The sequence below is a fragment of the Lipotes vexillifer genome, unplaced genomic scaffold (assembly GCF_000442215.2).
Source record: "Lipotes vexillifer unplaced genomic scaffold, Lipotes_vexillifer_v1.1 scaffold71, whole genome shotgun sequence".
NCBI lineage: Eukaryota > Metazoa > Chordata > Mammalia > Artiodactyla > Lipotidae > Lipotes > Lipotes vexillifer.
In genome coordinates this window covers 2,133,955-2,154,307 of record NW_006793703.1, presented here as the reverse complement: position 1 = coordinate 2,154,307, position 20,353 = coordinate 2,133,955, and the positions used below count along the sequence as shown (strand labels likewise).

Below are 20,353 nucleotides of genomic sequence, written 5' to 3'. Positions count from 1 at the left end.
GAATACATTTACTTTCCTAAATTTTAGGAATACCTCCAGCAAGTCAAATTTATTCACTCATTCATCATGTACTAGGTATGGGTAAGCTCACAGTGTAGTGAGGAAGCACATTTACCATATAGTCATACATAAGGGCAATATCCATTATGGTATATGCTACAAAGGTGAAGTACCCAGGGCAATGATCACATAATAGGGGAATGTGACCTAGCCAGGGAGATCAGGGAAGGGAAGGATTCACTGGACAAGTGATAATTAGGCTGAAATATGAAGAATAAAAGTAGGAGTGGGAGGGGCTACCCTGGTGGCCCAGTGGTTGAGAGTCCGCCTGCCGATGCAGGGGACACGGGTTCATGCCCAGGTCCAGGAAGATCCCACATGCCGCAGAGCGGCTGGGCCCGTGAGCCATGGCCGCTGAGCCTACGCGTCCAGACCCTGTGCTCCGCAACGGGAGAGGCCACAACAGTGAGAGGCCCGCATACCGCAAAAAAAAGGAAAAAAAAATAAAAGTAGGAGTGGGAGGTGGTTCATGTACACTCCAGGAAAAGAGGACAGCATGTGGGTTCCCAAGGCAAGAGGAAATGCTGCACTCTCAAACCCCTGAAAATGCCAAGAGAGCGAGAGTACCAAGAAGGGATCAGCAAGGGAGGCAACTGCCATACCGTGCAGGGCTTACCTGCCCATGTTAAGGATTTGGGTCTTTACCCTAGAAGATCAAGTGAGATAGATTTCAAATGTCTGGTGGACTTAGTGAAACAGAAAAGCATGTATATGTTGAGAGTTGTTCAGGAGCATGGGGACAGACTAGAGTGGGTAGAGGAGGAGAAGGTATGGCAACAGAGTCTGAACACTGATGAATCTCTGAAAGGTTTGACTGTGAAGAGGAGCAAGAGGACAGTAACTGGAATGAGGCATGAGATCAAGATAAAGATTGGGCAATTAGTGGAAAGAAAAGGAACAAAGAAGAGAGAGGAGGGAATAATGGGGAGAAGGGTGTAAACGGCAGGATTTACCTTAGACAGGAAGACACAGGGAAACTGACTCGAAAGAGTGCAGATATATCTAGGTTTGTAGGTTCAAGGGTGAAAAAAAGAGTTCATGCCTGTTGGCTTTTATTTTCTCTGTGACTATGAGACTGAGGGATCAGTTGGAGCTTAAAGATTTGAGGAGTGTGGAAAAGGTCTGAAATAGACAATGCTATGAACAGGACAGGGGTGACCAGACAGCCATCCAAGGATTGTCAGTGTTAATGGTTGCTTACTCACAAGCCTGTAGGTCAACTCAGCAAGGCTGATACAGGTCACAATACTAGTAAATCATGCCGCTGAAACTCAGGCATAGACCTTCAAACTCTACCTCTACTTTTTTCCCCTTCTACAACTCTGAGATGTTTTTTGTTTTTTTTTAAATTATGGTAAAAAAGCACATAACACAGAATTTACCATCTTAAAAACATTTTGAAGTGTGCAGTTCAGTAGCGTTAAGGGCTTTCACACTGTTGTTCAACAGATCTCCAGAACTCTCTCATCTTGCAAAACTGAAATTTTGTACCCGTTAAACAACTCCCCATTTCCCCCTCCCACCAACCTCTGGCAACCAACATTCTTTGTTTCTATTACTTTCAATCCCTCATACAAGTAGAATCATACAGTATTCGTCTTTTTGTTACTAGCTTACTTCACTTACAATGTCTTCAAGGTTCATTCATGCTGAGCATAAGACAGGATTTCCTTCTTAAAGCTAAATAACATTCCATTATATATCTATAGACCACATTGTTTACCCATTCATTCGTCAATGGGTATTTGGGTTGCTTCGCTGCACATTTACTTTTTTAAAAAAAATATTCTCCTGACTAGGCTCTTAAAAATGTTCGGGCTTCCCTGGTGGCGCAGTGGTGGAGAGTCCGCCTGCCGATGCAGGGGACACGGGTTCATGCCCCGGTCCGGGAGGATCCCGCATGCCGCGGAGTGGCTGGGCCCGTGAGCCATGGCCGCTGAGCCTGCGCGTCCGGAGCCTGTGCTCCGCAGCAGGAGAGGCCACAACAGTGAAAGGCCCACGTACTGCAAAAAAAAAAAAAAACAGTTTCCTTTCTATGTTGCCAATTAAACACTCCTGCCACAAGGCCTTGTTATACAATGTATACTCTTTGCAACTGTTGGCAACTCCTTTTCCTTCAATGATCTACGTTTAATGATAGAAACTTAAGACAAGTACATACTAAAGAAAAGTATATAACCACACATATAACACACAAGCCTTGTTTTAAGTTTACATCTGTGTGGGAGGGCAGGACAGCAGTACTAAGGAAGTAATTTCACTACTAACATTCAGATATACGGAAATATTATGTAATGAAATGAATTAGGTTTTGCTTAAGTAGGAGCATGTAGACGTTTAAGTATCAAAGACTGGCTTCGAATCATTAGCTGTATAACCTTGGAGAAGTTACTTAACCACTCTAAGACTCTATTTCCAAACCTGTAAAATGGGGTGTTTAATAGCAGCTACCCCAGAGTTGTATAAAGGGTACTAAATAAGATGAAAGTACAACGCTTAGTCCAGTGGCTGCGAAAAAGGAGGTACTCGGTAAACATAATCATTCATTATTATAAAACAATTTATCGTAGTGTTTCCGAAATGGTTTGATTTGCAAAAGTCAGGTTTTAGACAAGTTTTCAAGAATATTAGTCGTGTGAAAAGAACAAACCAGCAACAAAAAGACTGTATAAGAACGGAAAGGAAAGGCGCCCAGAAAAGACTCCTCTTGAGTGAGATCCTCTACAAGCATTTACCACACAGATGTGCTCTTAACCACCCCTTAAGTTTAGTACGGCTCAATCAAGGCATTCTGAGCAGGAAATTCTTCATTTTCAGGCCCGCTCCGGCCGCTGCAGCACTTTTGGCATCCTTGGCCCGCCCACTAGGAGCCAGCGGTGCATCCCAGGAATTATGACAGTCAAAATGCACCCACTCTTTCAAACGCCCCGATGGGGGCGAGGGGGTTCCGCCCCTGATTGAGAATTGCCCAGAGGACCCAATCCAAATCTTCCAGAGTTTCTTTACTCCCTTCTAGATTCTGCCCCTCCCCGAAGATCTACTGCTCCAAAGGTACAGGAGCATCCAGGGGCGGGCCACACACGCAGAGCTGGGAGTCACGGCACTCCTGGGCCACCTTCCGGATTGCAGGCTTCATAATCAAGAGGCCTCTCTTCCAGTAGGACCCACCCACCCACCGACCCAACCTCCAAGAAGAATCCCAGTGTCCATCTTGAGGTGCGAGTTTTCAGCTCGTGGCTGAAGAATATTTCAGGTCTCCCGGCCTCATTGCCGGAGAACTGCAAACCCTGCAGGAATTCGGACCGCAGACACATAATGGGGTGGGGAATGGAAGGGACCAGACTCGGCCCTGGGCTGCGAGAACTGCACGCCCGGTTCCAGGGGACCAAGCCTCCGTGCCTCGATCCTTGAGCTCCAACTCTAGGGCTAGAGCCGCAGCGCCGACGCGCGCCATTCAAACTGGGGAGGGGCGGGACTCTAGGCCCAGAGCTAGGGAGAAGCGGGAACTATGCACAAGTGCGGACCTGGACTCCGAGGAACCTCACTGCCTGCGTCTCTGCCTGAAGAACGGACCAGCACCCTGCCCCACAGCTTGCCTTCTCGCCCGGCCGCACCTACCCGAATTTACCGCCAACAGCGTCGCCATCTTGGAGGCGAACTAACTGAGCCCTCCCGCCGCTCGGAAGCCCCAGAAGAGGGTGAGGCTGCCTGGGGCCGCGCCTAACCAGAAAGATAGCACGCTGTCCCTTCCGAAATGCACGCTCGACCGACACAGGCGTACAAATACTCCAAAATATGCTCTAAGTCACAGACGTCAATTTTCGCCGGGATTGACGAAAATTCCCATTCAAGTCAGGCGAGGGTAAGACCCGAGGTCCTCGAGTTGACGTTAATCGTGCAGTGCATCCTGGGACTTGTAGTTTATTTCTAGTGATTAAAGTTGGTTAGCTGGAACAGAAAAAGACTGTTTATTGAAATGACGCCCACTTATGATATTATGAAAGCCGTAAATCCAAATAATTATCTCCATTTCAAATTAAATCTTCCTTGCGTTACTCCCTTACTTTGGGGAGTGGAGTGGGGTGTAAGGTGTCTAAACCTCAAAACTCCATTTGATGGGTTGCAAACTAAGTTCATTACATTTCATCTACTGTATATACCAGTGTATTGCGTCAATATAGTTGCATGCAGTTAAACAATCATAACTTTTTATTATGAAAATTTCAGGTGTATACAAAATTAGAATAATGAATGACCAGCTTCAATAGCTGGTCAGTTCCTGTTCCTCACCCCCAACACAGGAGATTATTTTGAAGCAATTTGCAGACATATCATTTCATAAACACCAAATATTTTTCTACCTAAGCACCCCCAAATAACTGGACCTTCTTTTTTCACTTGCTAAATTTTAGTTTGCTAATTTTCAAACTAAAATACAGTCATTACCATTTGCTATCGTATGCCAGATAATTATTAAGAATTTATTAAGAATTTGCTATCGAATAACAAGGTCCTACGGTATAGCACAAGGAACTATATTCAATATCCTGTGACAACCATAATGGAAAAAAATAGGAAAATGAATGTATGTATATATGTGTATAACTGAGCCACTTTGTTGTACAGCAGTAATTAACACAACATTGTAACTCAACTATACTTCAATAAAAAATAAATTAAAAATGAATTTGCTATCATATACCAGATATTTATTAAGAATGTTTACTAAGAATGTTGTTGTCATTACCTTATCTCATTTAATCCCTGAAACAATCCTACTAGGGAAATATAATTATAGCTCTTACTTCAGAGATGCTCCATGTACCTCACAACCTCACTTTATCAACTCCTCCAACATTCCACTGAGATTGGGAGAAAATAGAGTTTATAGTCTCATTTCACTACTGGAAATCAGAATTAAATAATTTAAACAAAATCACAGAGTACATTGTTAAGAATAGCAAGCATATTCATTCTTCTGAACAAATAATATTGAATGACACAATGTACATTAGGTGGAACACAAAAGTCACGGGTAATTTTTTTGAAAGTCATTGTTATATAGAGACAAATGCCGGATTACAGTGAAAGTGGTCTTAAGGAGTGAAGGGGAAGAGAGAATGAAAAGGTAAAGGGGTTTTTTCCGAAGTTTAGCATGAAAGTGAGAAAAATATTGAGCAGAAACTTGGCAGGAAGTGGCATTCAAAGAAGATTTTCTTTCTCAGCACAACTATTTCCAACTTGTCTACCCACACTTCTATTGACTGTCATACGGGCATCTCAAAATCAATTGATCCAAAGCTTAAATGAGCACTTTTCTCATAAAAGTCAGTCCCCTGTATCTACTCGGTTGCCAAAGTTGGAAACTTGGGATTCACTCCATATTCTTCCTTCAATTGCCATATCCTATTCACCTTGCCTCATAAATATTTCTGGAGTCCTTTTTCTTTTCTCTGCTCCCTATGCCACTGTTCCATTGAGGTCTCATCTTCTTATGCCTGGTATTTTGCAGTAGCTTTCTCAAGGGTCTTCCTGATTTCCATCTCACCCCTTCTCATGGTCTCCCAAAGTGATATTCAAATACACAAATCATATCATGCACGTGCCCTAATCAAAATTTCTCAGTGACCTAGTTCCTATGGGTAACATTTGAAACTTCTTAGGAAGGCACTCAAGCCACTTCCTGATCTGGTTCCGCCTCCTTCTTCAACCTCCTCACGCATTCTCCCTCAAGTGCCCTTTACTCTAATCACTCTGAACTATTTGTTATTCCCCAGGTACAACATGCTTTCTGGTACGTGTACTTGTACATCTGCTTTCCCATCCGCCTGGAATACCTATCTTTCTTTCTGTGTCCCTCTGTCAACCACCCACCAAGTTACCACCACCCACGTCCCTGAATTCAAGCCATTATGTAATCATCTGCCACACTGAATCTGGGTGGGCCTCTGACTTGCTTGGACCAAAACAGTACAGTGGAAGTGACGTTGGGTGAGTTCCAAGCCTGGCATTTGAGAGGACTTGCTGCTTCCACTTTTGCTTTTGACTGCCCTGAGATATCATGAAAGGAAACCCCAGCCAGCCTCCTTGAGAATGAAAGACCAGGAGGAGAGAAGCCTAGCCAGCCTCCAGCCGTTCCAGCTAAACCAGCTGAGATGCTAGACATGAGTAAGGCCATCTCGGATGCTCTAGTCCTAGTTGAGTCATCACTTGACTGCAATGGGTAAGTGAGTCCAGCCCAGAGTTCCGAATTGTGAGCAAGTTAAAGGCTGCTGTTTTAGACCACAGTTTTGTGGTTTGTTATGTTCAATAAACAGTTGATTTACTCCCAGAGAGCAACAGCTATGTCTTTTTACATTTGTATTCCCTGCTGCTGCCACATCCCTGGCTTACAGTCACAATTCAGGAAAAAACAAGTTGCAGACCTTGGTGCTTGCAAGATCTACTGGCAGAGAGAGAGGCCATATGTATGCAATTGTGGCTAAGAGCACAGACCCTAAAGCTAGGCTTCCTGTATTCAAATTCTGTGTCCCTTACTTATTAGCTGTGAAACCCTCCTTAGTGGCTCAGTTTTCTCATCTCGGGTGAAAATATTAGTATCTACACCGTAGAGTCGTTAAGAGGCTTATTCATAAAGTGCTTAGACTGTGCCTGACATTTAGTGCTCTGTGAGTGCTGTTTAAACAAAAATAAACTTTTTCTAAGGCAAAATAAGTGCTAAGTGGGGGTATACTCAATTAATTAGGAGGAGTTTAACCAAGTTGTAAGAGTGCACTGCAAACATGGAAGTAATAGCAATTAACCAATTTGTGATTTATCTGGGGTGAGGGGTAGAACTGTGCCCTAGTCTAATTGATCCATTGTTTGTAACTTCCCTCATTGCTCCAATTAATTGTTTTAACTGTATACACAAAATTCTTTGAAATCTTAAAATAAGAACAGTTAATTCTTTTTTCTTTTTTGAAAAAAATGAAGTGTAATTACATACATTACATTAGTTTCAGGTGTACAACATAATGGCTCAACACTTGTATGTACTGCAAAATGATCACCGTATAAGTCTAGTTAACATGGTCACCATACACAGTTACAGAATCCTTTTTCTTGTGATGAGAGCTTTAAAGATTTACTGTTTTAACTTTCAAATGTGCAATACAGTATTATTAACTGTAGTCACCATGCTGTAATTCCATCCCAGTGGCTTATTGATTTTATAACTGGGAAGCTTGTATATTTTGACCCCTTCACCCATTTCACTTATCCCCCAACTTCTGCCTCTGGTAACCACCAGTCTGTTCTTTGTATCTATGACGTTTGGTTGTTTTTTGTGTGGTTTTTTTGGCTGCACCACATGGCTTGCGGGATCTTAGTTCCTGGACTGGGGATTGAACCCCGGGCTCCCAGCAATGAAAGAGTTGAGTCTTAACCACTGATCCGCTAGGGAATTAATTCCCTGTTTGCTGGGTTTTTTTAAGACTCCACATTTAAGTGAGATCATATAGTACTTATCTTTGTCTGTCTGACTTATTTCACTTAGCATAATGCCCTCAAGGTCCATCCATGTTGCAAATGACAAGGTTTCATTCTTTTTTTTTTTTTTTGGCCGCGTTGTTTCCGTATCTTGGCTATTGTAAATAAGATTGCAATGAACATGGGGATGTAGATATCTTTCCAGGACAGTTAACTCTTATTTGGAGTCCAGGAAATAAAAATTGGAAAATTACATGAAGGAAGTGGCACATGAATGGGCAGATGCTAGAATTTTACATGGTCACGAGAGCGTATGGGGGCTGGGAGTGGGGGAACAGATCACTGAAAAAGTGACGAAGTCCAAGGTTTCATATTTACAGAACTGCCAGAATTCCTCTGGACAAGGCTTAGAAATTTAGGTGAGTATCAAGTTCTGTGATTTTCCATATCCTGACAGTGGAGGACTCCAGGCATGACAGATTCACCATCATGTTTGCCCCCAGTCAGTGGCCAGCTGTGGGTTTGCAGTGGCAGAACTATTGGCCTTGGAACACTGGCAGTCTCTTGTGGAGTAGGAAACAAATTTTCCCCAGATTTTCCCTGAGAGTGTCGCAACCACAATGCAGTAAATGACTCTGTAAAAGCCTCCCTTCGAAGGCAGGATTATTCCAACAGCCCCCTAAATGGTCTTCCTGCCTCCAGTCCCACTCATTTCCAGTTTACCTTCCACAGTGTGACCAGAGGGTCCACTTCATCCTCCCCCTAAAACCCTTCACGTTCTTGTCACTATCCTGAGGGCAAGTCCACACTTCTTACAATGGAATACAAGGCAGTTCGCAACCTGGTCCCTTCAGGCCTCTTCAATTATACTCACACCTACTCCCCTTAGGCTCTTTAGTGATTACTGGGTTACTTAGATATACATTCTGAGCCTCTTCAGCTCCTGGAGCCCTTTACCAGGGCAGCTCCCTTCTTCGTGGGGTACTCCATCTAGCTGCTGGAGTCACTCCTTCCTCCCTCCAAATCTTTGTTGGCACTGTCTTCTCATTCAGGAATAACTTTAGCCCCTTCATCTGGTTACTCTTCTCAGGCATCACTTCCGCCCGGCCCCTCCTACCTCAGCCTGGACTACACACCATCCTGTGCTCTCCAATAATGTACTATAATTTCCCAAAAGTTTGTCTGTCCTCCTGGACTGAAAGCTGCACGCAGAAGAGTAGAGGCAGCTAGTAGCCAACAAACGTTTGTTGAATGAATAAAGGTAAGGAAAGGTCAAGCTGCTGTCTTCTACCCATTGCCAGACTATACCGTGGGCTCCTTGAAAACGGCTTCATATACCACCATCTCTCTTGCAAGTGCCTGAAAACTCTTGGAAAAGAAGGCTGGTCCCTCTTTTCCTCATGCATGGATTGCCAATACGGACCTGAAGGGGATAGGGTATTCCATACTTCGTTACATGAAAAACACCAGGGCTCCAGCTAAGGAATTAGCTGGTTGAATCCTCTTGAGAGGTTTTCCTATACCTACATGTGAGAACTTGTGTCCTGACAGGAGGCATGTGCCACAGAGGTGTGTGACATAGAACAGGAAAACGAGCAGGAGTAAAGGAGTGTAAAAGTGCTGGTGGCAAAGTCAATTTACCTGATCAAAAAAGAGTCTGGGTTGTATTCTGGGAATTAGCATGAATACTTGGCTCCAGTCTTGGGCAGCAGTGTGTGAAGGACAGTGGGGAGTTACTGAGGAAAGCAGAGCTCTGTCTGAGTGTGATGAAAAAGCAGAGCATTCATCCTATCGGAAGAATACTCAAAATGAAACTATGTACAAGGAACAAAAAAGCATTAATTGAAATAAACTACCGTACTGTTCAGGACATGATGTAAACTCAGAAACAAAGGACAATAGGAAACATTCCCAAGTGCAAACAAATGCAAAATAAATAAATTAGAGAAAGAAGATTTTAAGACACCATGAAGCTGTTGTGTGTGTCATATCTCTGCTTCCATTTTGGCCTAGGGCCATTCTTCAGTGATGTGTATTGTGTATCTTCTCTTCCTGCTTCATGGAAGAGTTGAGATTTTAGGAAGGGACTAATCAGCAGTGTAAGGTTTACATGCTGGTGGAGTTGAGGAGAGACTTTTGAGACAGGTTGCCCTGAATCTAAATTTCTACCTTGGGCTTCCCTGATGGCGCAGTGGTTAAGAATCTTCCTGCCAATGCAAGGGACACAGGTTCGAGCCCTGGTCGGGGAAGATTCCACATGCCGCGGAGCAACTAAGCCCGTGCACCACAGCTACTGAGCCTGCACTCTAGAGCCCATGAGCCACACTACTGAGCCCGTGCATCACAACTACTGAAGCCCGTGTGCCTAGAACCCATGCTCTGCAACAAGAGAAGCCACCCCAATGAGAAGCCCACACACCACAACAAAGAGTAGCCCCCACTTGCTGCAACTAGAGAAAGCCCGTGTGCAGCAACAAAGACCCGATGCAGCCAATAAATAAATAAATAAATAAATTTATTAAAAAAAAATAAACTCTTAAATTTCTACCTTGCCAGTGACTCACTGTGTGATAGTAAGCAAGTTTTTCAACCTCTCTGAGTTTCCTCATCCATTAAAATAGAAATAATACTTTCCCTGAATTGCTGTGAGGATTCAGTAAAATAACATATGAATTTAATATAAAACACTTAGAAGATATTCTGCTGTAGTCAGAGGACGATCAGTATAAAGAACAATGAGGGTAAAATATGGGGATTAAATAAAGAAAAAAGGAGCCATTGAATCAGTGTCTGATAAAGATACATTGTATTAATGCAGTCAGCCCTCTGTATCCATGGGTTCCACAACTAAGGATCTAACCAACCACAGATCAAAAATATTGGGGGAAAAAAATTACAGAAAGTTCCAAAAAGCAAAACTTGTATTTGCCTTGTGCTGGCAACTATTTGCATAGTATTTAGATTGTATTAGGTATTACAAGTAATTTAGAGATGATTTAAAGTATGGTTGGGGGTAGGACATGTGTAGGTTATATGCAAATTCTACACCATTTTATATAACGGACTTGAGCATCCTCAGAATTTGGTATTAGTGGGGGGTCCTGGAACCAATCCCCTGTGAATACCCAGGAATGACTGTGTTAATAATAGCATAGCATCAACGAACTCTTTTAATGAGGCTCTCATGGCAGCGTTAACTCAGCCATGTTGCATAACCTTATACATTTTAATTTACACATTTCATTTAATAAGCATATAAGTAGTAATAAGACTAATTTAGATGCTTTTAAAATTAGACAGAAAACTAATGTAGCTTCTAGAACTTAGTTGAGTATATTGCGATTTTAAGATTTTTTAAAAATATATTTATTTATTTTTATTTTGACTGTGTTGGGTCTTCGTTGCTGTGCGCTGGCTTTCTCTAGTTGCAGCGAGCGGGGGCTACTCTTTGTTGCGGTGCAAAGGCTTCTCACTGCAGTGGCTTCTCTTGTTTCAGAGCATGGACTCTAGGCGCATGGAATTCAGTAGTTGAGGCTCAGTAGTTGTTGCTTGTGGGCTCTAGAGCACAGGCTCAGTAGTTGTGGCTCACGGGCTTAGTTGCTCTGCGGCATGTGGAATCTTCCCGGAGCAGGGCTCGAACCCATGTCACCTGCATTGGCAGGTGGTTTCTTAACCACTGCACCAGGGAAGTCCTGATTTTAAGATTTTTAATCTCCAGTCATAAGCGTGACGATGCCAAAGCAAGATAATCATTTTTAAAACGCAGTTTTAAAAAAAACGGTACTTTCCCGCATTAAAATATTGTTGCTTCTTGGTTTCTAAAATTACACCTGCACAGTACCTAGACCAAGTCTGGGTATTCATTTTTTTAAATTGTGATAAAATAAACATAACCTAAAATTATGACCATGTTTAGGTGTACAGTTCTGTGGCATTAAGTGCATTCACACCGTTCTCAAAGCATCACCACCATCCATCTCCAGAACTTTTTCATCTTTCCCATCCAGACTTTGTACCCATTAAACAACTCCCTATTCTCCCCTCTTCCCAGCCCCATGGGCAACCACCATTCTACTTTCTGATTCTATGAATTTGACTACTCTAGGTACCTCATATAAGATGAATCATACAATACTTGTCCTTTTGTGACTGGTTTATTTTCACTTATAATGTCAGTGTTCATCCATGTTGTAGCAGTTATCAGAACTTCCTTCTTTTTTAAGGTTAAATAATAGCCCCTTGTATGTATAGACCACATTTTGTTTATCCATTCATCTGTTGGACACCTGGGTTGCTTCCACCTTTTGACTATTGTGAAAAATGCTGCTATGAACATGGGTGTACAAATATTTCCAGTTCCTACATTCAATTATTCTGGAATTATACCCAGAAGTGGAATTGTTGGATCATATGGTAATTCTGTGTTTACTTTTTGAGGAATCACCATAACGTTCCCACAGCAGCTGCACCATTTTACATTCCCACCAAACAGTGCACAAGCTTTTCAATTTCCCCACATTCTCATCAATACTTGTTATTTTCATTTTTTTGATAATAGCCATTCTAATGGGTATGAAGTGGTATCTCATTTGGTTTTTATTTGCACTTCCATAGTGATTAATGATGTGGAACATCTTTTCATGTGCTTATTGGTTGTTTATATATTTTCTTTGGAAAAATGTCTATTCAAGTCCTTGGTCCATTTTTTAATTTGATTTTTTGTTGTTGTTGGATTTTTAAAGTTCTTTATATATTGTGGATATGAATCCCTTTCAGCTATTCATTTTTTGGTTTCATTTTATATGTATTTGGTTTTTTACTGCATTATTTTAAAAACTATCATCACTCCACAAGTGACCGGGAAAAGTTGTTAATTATGTTCACAGTTGTTGGAGAGTCTCCTTACTTTGTTCATTTTTCAAACAGTGAAAGTATAAAAGAGAAAGTTTAAATCAGCATAATCCCAGAATTTTTTTTGTTGACAATGTTAGGAAACCTTGGTTATGATTCAATCCTAAAGCTAGCCAATGCTTATGAAAATTCAGTCCATCTTCCTGAGTTCAGACAAAACAAGGCATAAATATGACAGAGAAGAACACATCTCCCAATAAATACCATCTCTCTCAAAAAGATGATTATAAATTTAGGAAATATATGCAGACAGGAGGTTTGAATCTACTGTTTAAGTATAATATAAATAAGCGGCATTAAGTACTTTTTAAATGTAAAAGTCACTGGTATCATTGCATAGTTGTAAATAAGTTCTGTAAAGTCATAAGGAGATATAGGAAGGAAATAGTATGTCAAGACTGCAAAAGGAAGGTGACCCTTTGATAGGAGTAAATACGGGCCAAATCATAAAATAGTAACTCCTACTAAAATATATGTTCTGTGTGGGCAGGGATACTTATTTTATTCACTCTTGTCTCTGAAGTACCTAGAACAGTACCTAGCACCTCATAGCAGGCGATCAATAAATATTTGTTGAATGAATGAATATACAGTAAAAAAAGGTTGGTGCACGAGGCAGAGTGAAATTGAGAGAGAAAAAAACTACTGAGAAGGACCCAAGGAGAAAAAAATCACAAGCAAAATTAGAAGATACTTTAAACCGAATGAAAGTTAAGCATGTCTTACTCAGTATTTTATAATAACCTACACTATTGGTGGGAATGTAAATTGCTGCAGCCACTACGGAGAGCAGTATGGAGGTTCCTCAAAAGACTGAAAATAGAGTTACCATATGATCCAGCAATCCCACTCTTGGGCATATATCCCAACAAAACTATAATTCAAAAAGATACATGTACCCCTATGTTCATAGCAGCACTATTTACAATAGCCAAGACATGGAAACAACCTAAATGTCCATCGACAGATGAATGGATAAAGAAGATGTGCTATATATATATATACAATGAATACTACTCAGCCATAAAAAGAATGAAATAATGCCATTTGCAGCAACATGGATGGACCTAGAGATTATCATACTAAGTGAAGTAAGCCAGAAAAAGAAAGATGAATATCATATGATACACTTATATGTGGCATCTAAAAATTGATACAAATGAACTTATATTTACAAAACAGAGATAGACTCACAAACATAGAAAACAAACTTATGGTTACCAAAGGGGTTAGTGGGAGGGTGAGGAGATAAATTAGGAGTTTGGGAGTAACATATACACACATATATAAAATAGATAAACAACAAGGTCCTACTGTATAGCACGGGGAACTATACTCAATATCTTGTAATAACCTATAATGAAAAAGAATCTGAAAATGAATATGTACATGTATAACTGAATCACATTGCTGTACACTTGAAACTAACACATTGTAAATTAACTATACCTCAATAAAAAATAAAGAAAAAGAAAAGAAGAAAGAAAAAAAAGAAAAGGTACAAAATCCTTTCAACAACGAAAACCAGAGCAGGACCTGAACATAGATGTGAGTGGCAGTACTACCTACAATTATGCAGGGCAACGTTTCTACTTAGGGCCAACCAAAAGAGGTTAGAGTAACAACACCTGCATCTGGGCCTCCCCAGAGGTCACTCCTGCAACAGACCTTCTTGGCCTTCTTGACCTCTAACTCATCTCAGCATTATCGCCCCTACCCCTAAACTGCTCACTGGTGGGTGACCTAACGGAGCTCTGGGAAGCTTTTTGCTGTTCTGGTAGGAAACTTGGATCAGTAGCAAGCGGAAAAATCTCCAGGGAGAAACCTCACTTGCAGGGGCTGCTGCTGGCCTCCTGGCTCCTGGGTGTTTCAGATCATGACTCTAATTTGCAGAATCCTCATTTCATCCGCAACCCAATCAGTCCTGGACCTCTGCTGGAGGTGGAACTGCGTCCTTATAGCTAACCTTAATTTGCTGAATCTGAAATATGGAGCTGAGTAGCACAGTTAAACTTTGGGGCATAGGCCGTTAGCGGCGCAGGTGACTCATTCTCTCATCCTGTCCTACCCAGAGTGAGAAAGACCACTGTTGCTCAACAGGGTAAAGGCAAGGTGAGGTTGAGGGCAGAGGCAGTTCAAGCAAGGTGCTACCCATCACCTAGGGCCTGAGCAGAGACTGGGAAAAAACTGCGGCAAGGGAAGGCCCCCAGCAGGTTTTGGAGGATACTGGGAGACAGAGCCTGGGGCCATTGCCAGGAAATGTGAAAGCCAGGAAGTTGTTGCAGAGGGCAGCTGGCAGCCTAACCTTGAATCTAGAGGTGCTACTGATGCATCATCCCAAACTGGACTATCACAGTGTGATGCCAACTAGCATTAAGATGATTTGACTCTGGTTTTGAAATTGCAAGCTGTCACACATTAGTAGATCTTGAAATCAATTTATTGGGCCTATGCCTCAATATTTTTTTACTGAAAAAAGATAGAATACAACAAAGTATCAGTGTCTCATGAGTAATAAGGGTATGTTCTGATTTGTAAAAATTTTGTTTCAGCTCTATTTTGCGTGGTGTAAACTAGGTCTCCATGTAAAATGTACTTCCAACTAGGGGTCATGCCAACAAAGTTTGCTAGCAATGGCTAATTCCCCTCGCTCTGATTTTTTGCAATCCCATCAAATAATCCATTGGCTTGAATTTAGCTCCCCATGTAAAAAGATGGAATTAATCAATAAACACAAGAATTCAGTTGCCTGACAGTTTTATTTTTCATTGTGAATTAATAAATGGCATTTTGATTTTACTATTATCACTCTCCTGTGAATTTTTCTAGCATGAGTCAACTCCTTACTGCCCACATTCCACTGAGTAACTAATAAAACAGATTTCTAAATCAACCAATGTGAGGACTCTGTATCAGAACAGGGTTATTTCAAAGCAATCACATCCTTACTGATCTTTTCCCTGCCCGCTGACCTGCCTCCCATCTATCTTCCACCCAGCAGCCAGGGTAATTTTTTAAAACATAAATCCAGTCATTTCAGCCCCTGCTTAGAACCTTTAAAGGTGTTTAACTACATTAAGTTGAACCAAGTGAAATAGAAATCTAGCAGGACCCTGTGGGGCTCCTGGGCTCAGAAGCCTTTCTGTGTCCCCTGTTACTTGTTTATAGGGAATAGAATCCAGGCTCCATGACCTTCCCTGAGTCCCAAAGGGCAAATTGGAAGAGTTGCTAATCCGGGAAGGGAGGGGATGCAGAGACACAGGAGGAGCAGCCAAGAAACAATAGTGCAGCCTTGGGACAGGGTCCTGGTTCAGCCTCAAGGGATACACATAACAACATCTTTGAGCTCTTTACAGGACTAAAACCCCCAACAAATGTAAGATGTTATCATTCTTCATTCCAGAAGAAGACCACCTGAGGCCAGATTAAAGGAGTGCAGGCCCTGCACACACCCTAATCTTTATCAGCATGCCCGCCCTTGAACCATTGCTGTAAAACCCATCACCAAATCTTCCCGGGTTGGGACACACGGTTTTGAGGGGCACAAGCCTGCTGTGTCCCCCTTTGCCTGACAAAGCAATAAAGCTATTCTTTTCTACTTCATCCAAAACTCTGTCGTCAACATTCAATAGGCACGGGTGCACAGAGGCTATGTTTTCAGCATCAAAATCACTGGTCAAAAGTGAAAGTCAACAATTTTATGTTGATCAATCTAATAAAAATAAAACAGAGGGCTTCCCTGGTGGCGCAGTGGTTGAGAGTCCGCCTGCCAATGCAGGGGACACGGGTTCGTACCCCAGTCTGGGAAGATCCCACATGCCGCGGAGCGGCTGGGCCCGTGAGCCATGGCTGCTGAGCCTGCGCGTCCGGAGCTTGCGCTCCGCAACGGGAGAGGCCACAATAGTGAGAGGCGTGCATACCGCAAAAAAACACAAAAAACAAAAAAACAGAAACTCCTCGCCTATAAGGACTTGAATGATCTGGATCCAATCTCGTCTCTTTGTTTTACGCATGTTCATATCTTCATCATGCGATGGTTTTCCTTTTTTTTTTTTTCTTTTGACAACTCACAATAAGAAATACATTTACATTATCACCAGGATCCATATGTATATAAGAAAATGTAATGTGCTTCTAGCCTTGATTGCAACATTACTTCCTAAGAGAAGTTTTCTTTACCAACTTATGTAAACGGATCCCACCCCATCCTTGATTCTCTATCATTGCATCCTATTAATTTTGTATAGCACTTAGCATAATCTGAAGTTCTACATTTACTTACTTACTTGTGAGAAAAAGTAGCTGCCTGATATCCAGGAGCTGGCCAGATATAATCACTTAGGCCTTGGTGTTGCTGTGAGTTGGCCCCGTGCTCATAACTAGGTCTTGATGTTTTCCCACTGAACATAAACAGTGTCACACAATATCAACAGCAGATAAAGGCACTCTGTGACCATGATGAATCAAGACCAAAATAAGACCACTCTGTAATAACATCTGAATAGGAGAGAAAACGATAACATTTTCCAAGCTATAAAATGCCAAATATCCTCCCTCCAGCTAATGTGAGTGACTGTCACTTCTATCCCAGCTACAGTTTTAGCCTTACTCCAGTCTGCCCTGAATCATAGAATTATTCCTGCTTCCTGAAAGCACCCAATCCAGACCAAACCTCTGTTTCCTTGAACCCTCCCCCAAATTACCCAAACAAAATCCAAATCTTTTAAGTCCTTTCTAAAACCTTCTTACTGAAACGCCCCTCATTTCCCCATGGTGTTATTAACTCATTTGCAACCATGAGTTAATAAACTCAGCTTGTTCAACTATACCTGTGTTCCTGGTATATTATTCACCAATATATTCCCTGGGCTTTTCACAGTGCCTGGTACTTATGAGTGCTTAATAAATATCTTAAATAAATAAATAAATGAGAATAATTTGTTAGTTTCCACCTTCCTGGGCAGAGGTGGGGGACCTGTCTGGGTGACTGGCTGACCTTCCCAGGACACTGTTCTGCATTGCTGTGTGACTTCATAGCTGTTAGCTTTTCTTAAACTATTGGTGCTCTCTTCTCTGATCCTCTCTCCTACAAGACAGAGGGGTTTTCAATTCTTTTAAAGATGTTCAAACCAAATTCTTCCACGATCTTGGCTTTCTGAGTTCTCAGTGCTTAAATATTCTCTGGATGGCAACAGGCAAAGCCCAGCTCTCACCTCTGGGTCTGCAGAGTGGTTCACTGCAATGCTCTTTCCAGGCAAGAATTTCTTTGACAAACCTCTCCTGACTCCCACACTCACCCAACCTGGCTTCTAGTATAGTAGTTTATCTCTGTGTTGAAGTTCACTGTTAAGCATCCATAATTTTAAATTATTTTTTTCTGATTATAACAATAACACATGCTCATCACTGAGCATTTAGAAAACACAAACTAGTTCAAGGAATAAAAACTGAAATTAGCTGTAATCCCATCGTTAAAGATCTTGCTTTAATTCCAGCTGGACATATTGATATTAATATAAATTATTAATACTATGTATTTACATTGTTTCTTTTTTTTTTTTTTTTTGTGGTACGCGGGCCTCTCACTGTTGCGGCCTCTCCTGTTGCGGAGCACAGGCTCCGGATGCGCAGGCTCCGCGGCACATGGGATCTTCCCGGACTGAGGCACGAACCCGTGTCCCCTGCATCGGCAGGTGGACTCTCAACCACTGCACCACCAGGGAAGCCCTACATTGTTTCTTATGTGTAGTTTATTTTGGGGGGCTGAGCAGGATCCTAGTTCCCCAACCAGGGATCAAACCCAGGCCCCCTGCAATGGGAGTGTAGAGTCCTAACCACTGAACTACCAGGGAAGTCCCTCTTATGTTCTTTATCATTAAATATTCTTCGAAATCACCATTTTCAACTTTGTCATTCTGCTCAGAGAACATTTATGTGCTACGAAGTCAAAAGCCAGTGTATTAATCCAGTGCATGGATATACAGTCCTAAATTTATGGAGCCGAGCTTCTAATACTGAATATTTAGATTTCTTCTAATTTTTCATTGTTATAAACACTTTGATGAACATCTTTATGTATGAATCATTGTCCATATTCTTTAGAAAGGTTTCCTAGAAGTAACATTATTAGTTTAACATGCATGAATTCTTCAATGCTCTCAATAGATATTGCAAAATTGTTTTAAAGAATTTACTTTCCTTCCATAGAATGAACCTGATTCTCCAACCTTCACCCACACTAAGTATTATAACTTTTAAATATATGTTATTAGGTAGTTTTTTTTTAAAGTGATATCTAATTTTAACTTGCATTTTTTTATTGCTGGTCAAGTTCGGTAATTTGTTGAAATATATTTCTTTAGGAATCCAACTACTCTCCCTACCTTATGTTTAAAAATGTAATTAAATAAATCATAATACCTTATAAATAACGTCAGTTAGTCATTTTCTCACATAAACTATTTATTATAGGACCCCCGTAGATATGAAACAAAAAGGAAACAAGTCTGATACTGAGATAATATTTTGAATCTAAACTGTGGTGGAAAAGTCAGGATATGCAGTTGCCATATTTATATTACATGTTGAATTCAGAATTATTGGTGGGGGAAGAAATTGCCAGGTCGTAATTTCAAGGGATGAGGATTTAGAAAAAGACTTCTATAAAATTTGCATATTTATTATGTGCTACTGGGTTAAGCTATGACTAAGATTAGAGACATGAGGGAAGAGAAGGAAGTGTATTCCAGACAGAAATACAACTCTGCCAAAGGTTCAAAAATACCCAGACATTTCCCCAGTGGTGTTTTGCAATTCTTCACATTTGCATTTTTCTCGTTACAAAGACCCTAGCCTGCAGCCAGAGCTATTTTACCCCCTCAAAATTCTCTGAACAAAACTGCCTGGATCCAGATCTCTATTTTTAACCCCCTTGAAACTCTTTTTGAATAAATCACTTGATCTAAGTGTGTGAAATACGCTCTGAGCTCTGAATAGCTTCAATTATATTACATTCTATTCAGGTAAATTCAATCCAACAAACATTTATTGAGAACCCACCATGAAAAACAAACAAAAAAAGAGATCTGTTGGAATAACAGATATATGAACACATAACTTTAATACACCATGACTCTCTATGTGATACAGATGGAAATAAAGGACCATAGAAATACAGATAAGGGACAGAAAGAAAAACTCCTCTTACCTCTTTTCCTTTTGTTGAATGGGTGGTTCAAAGGTTTTTCAGGAAGTAAAGGAGAGAGAGAGGAAAGAGAATGGGGTAAAAAAGAAGAAAACAATTTTAGTTTCTTTCCCATACCCACAAACCTACCCCTCTCGCAATTTAAGCCCTAGTTAGGCCTCTGAAATTGATCTGGAATTGATGTAAGTAGCCAAAACTTTGGGGCAGATGGCTGAGGATTTATTGGGCAACAGGAATGGGCCACAGGAGTGACCAGCTATGTGGAAAACTATATCAGATATTCTAAGAGGTATATTCATGTGGTTGTATTTCTAATTTTCCTACCACTTGGTTGAGATATGATTCATATGTAAAAAGCTGTACATATTTAATGTATATAACTTGATGAGTTTGGGTTAAGTATATACCTGTGAAACCACCACCATCAAAGCCATAAATATATCCCACATTTTCCTCCCACCTCCCTCATTAGTATTATTATTGTTATTTGTGTGTCTATGTGTGTATGTGATAAGAACACTTAAGAATTACCCTCTTAGAAAAAAACGGAGCTGGAGGAATCAGGCTCCCAGACTTCAGACTATACTACAAAGCTACAGTAATCAAGACAATATGGTACTGGCACAAAAACAGAAATATAGATCAATGGAACAGGATAGAAAGCCCAGAGAGAAACCCACACACCTATGGTCAACTAATCTATGACAA

The 20,353-nt window shown here is 41.1% G+C and overlaps 1 protein-coding gene across 1 annotated transcript in view; it reads right to left on the bottom strand.

Moving 5' to 3' along the window:
- The window catches only part of NUP205 (nucleoporin 205), an 82,691-nt gene extending 78,985 nt beyond the window's left edge, over positions 1–3,706 (bottom strand). Inside the window, exon 1 of the mRNA XM_007466585.1 lies at positions 3,679–3,706. Within this exon, the coding sequence (XP_007466647.1) occupies positions 3,679–3,706 (28 nt within the window). The remainder of the gene's footprint in view (positions 1–3,678) is intronic.
- Between the last annotated feature and the right edge of the window lie 16,647 nt (positions 3,707–20,353).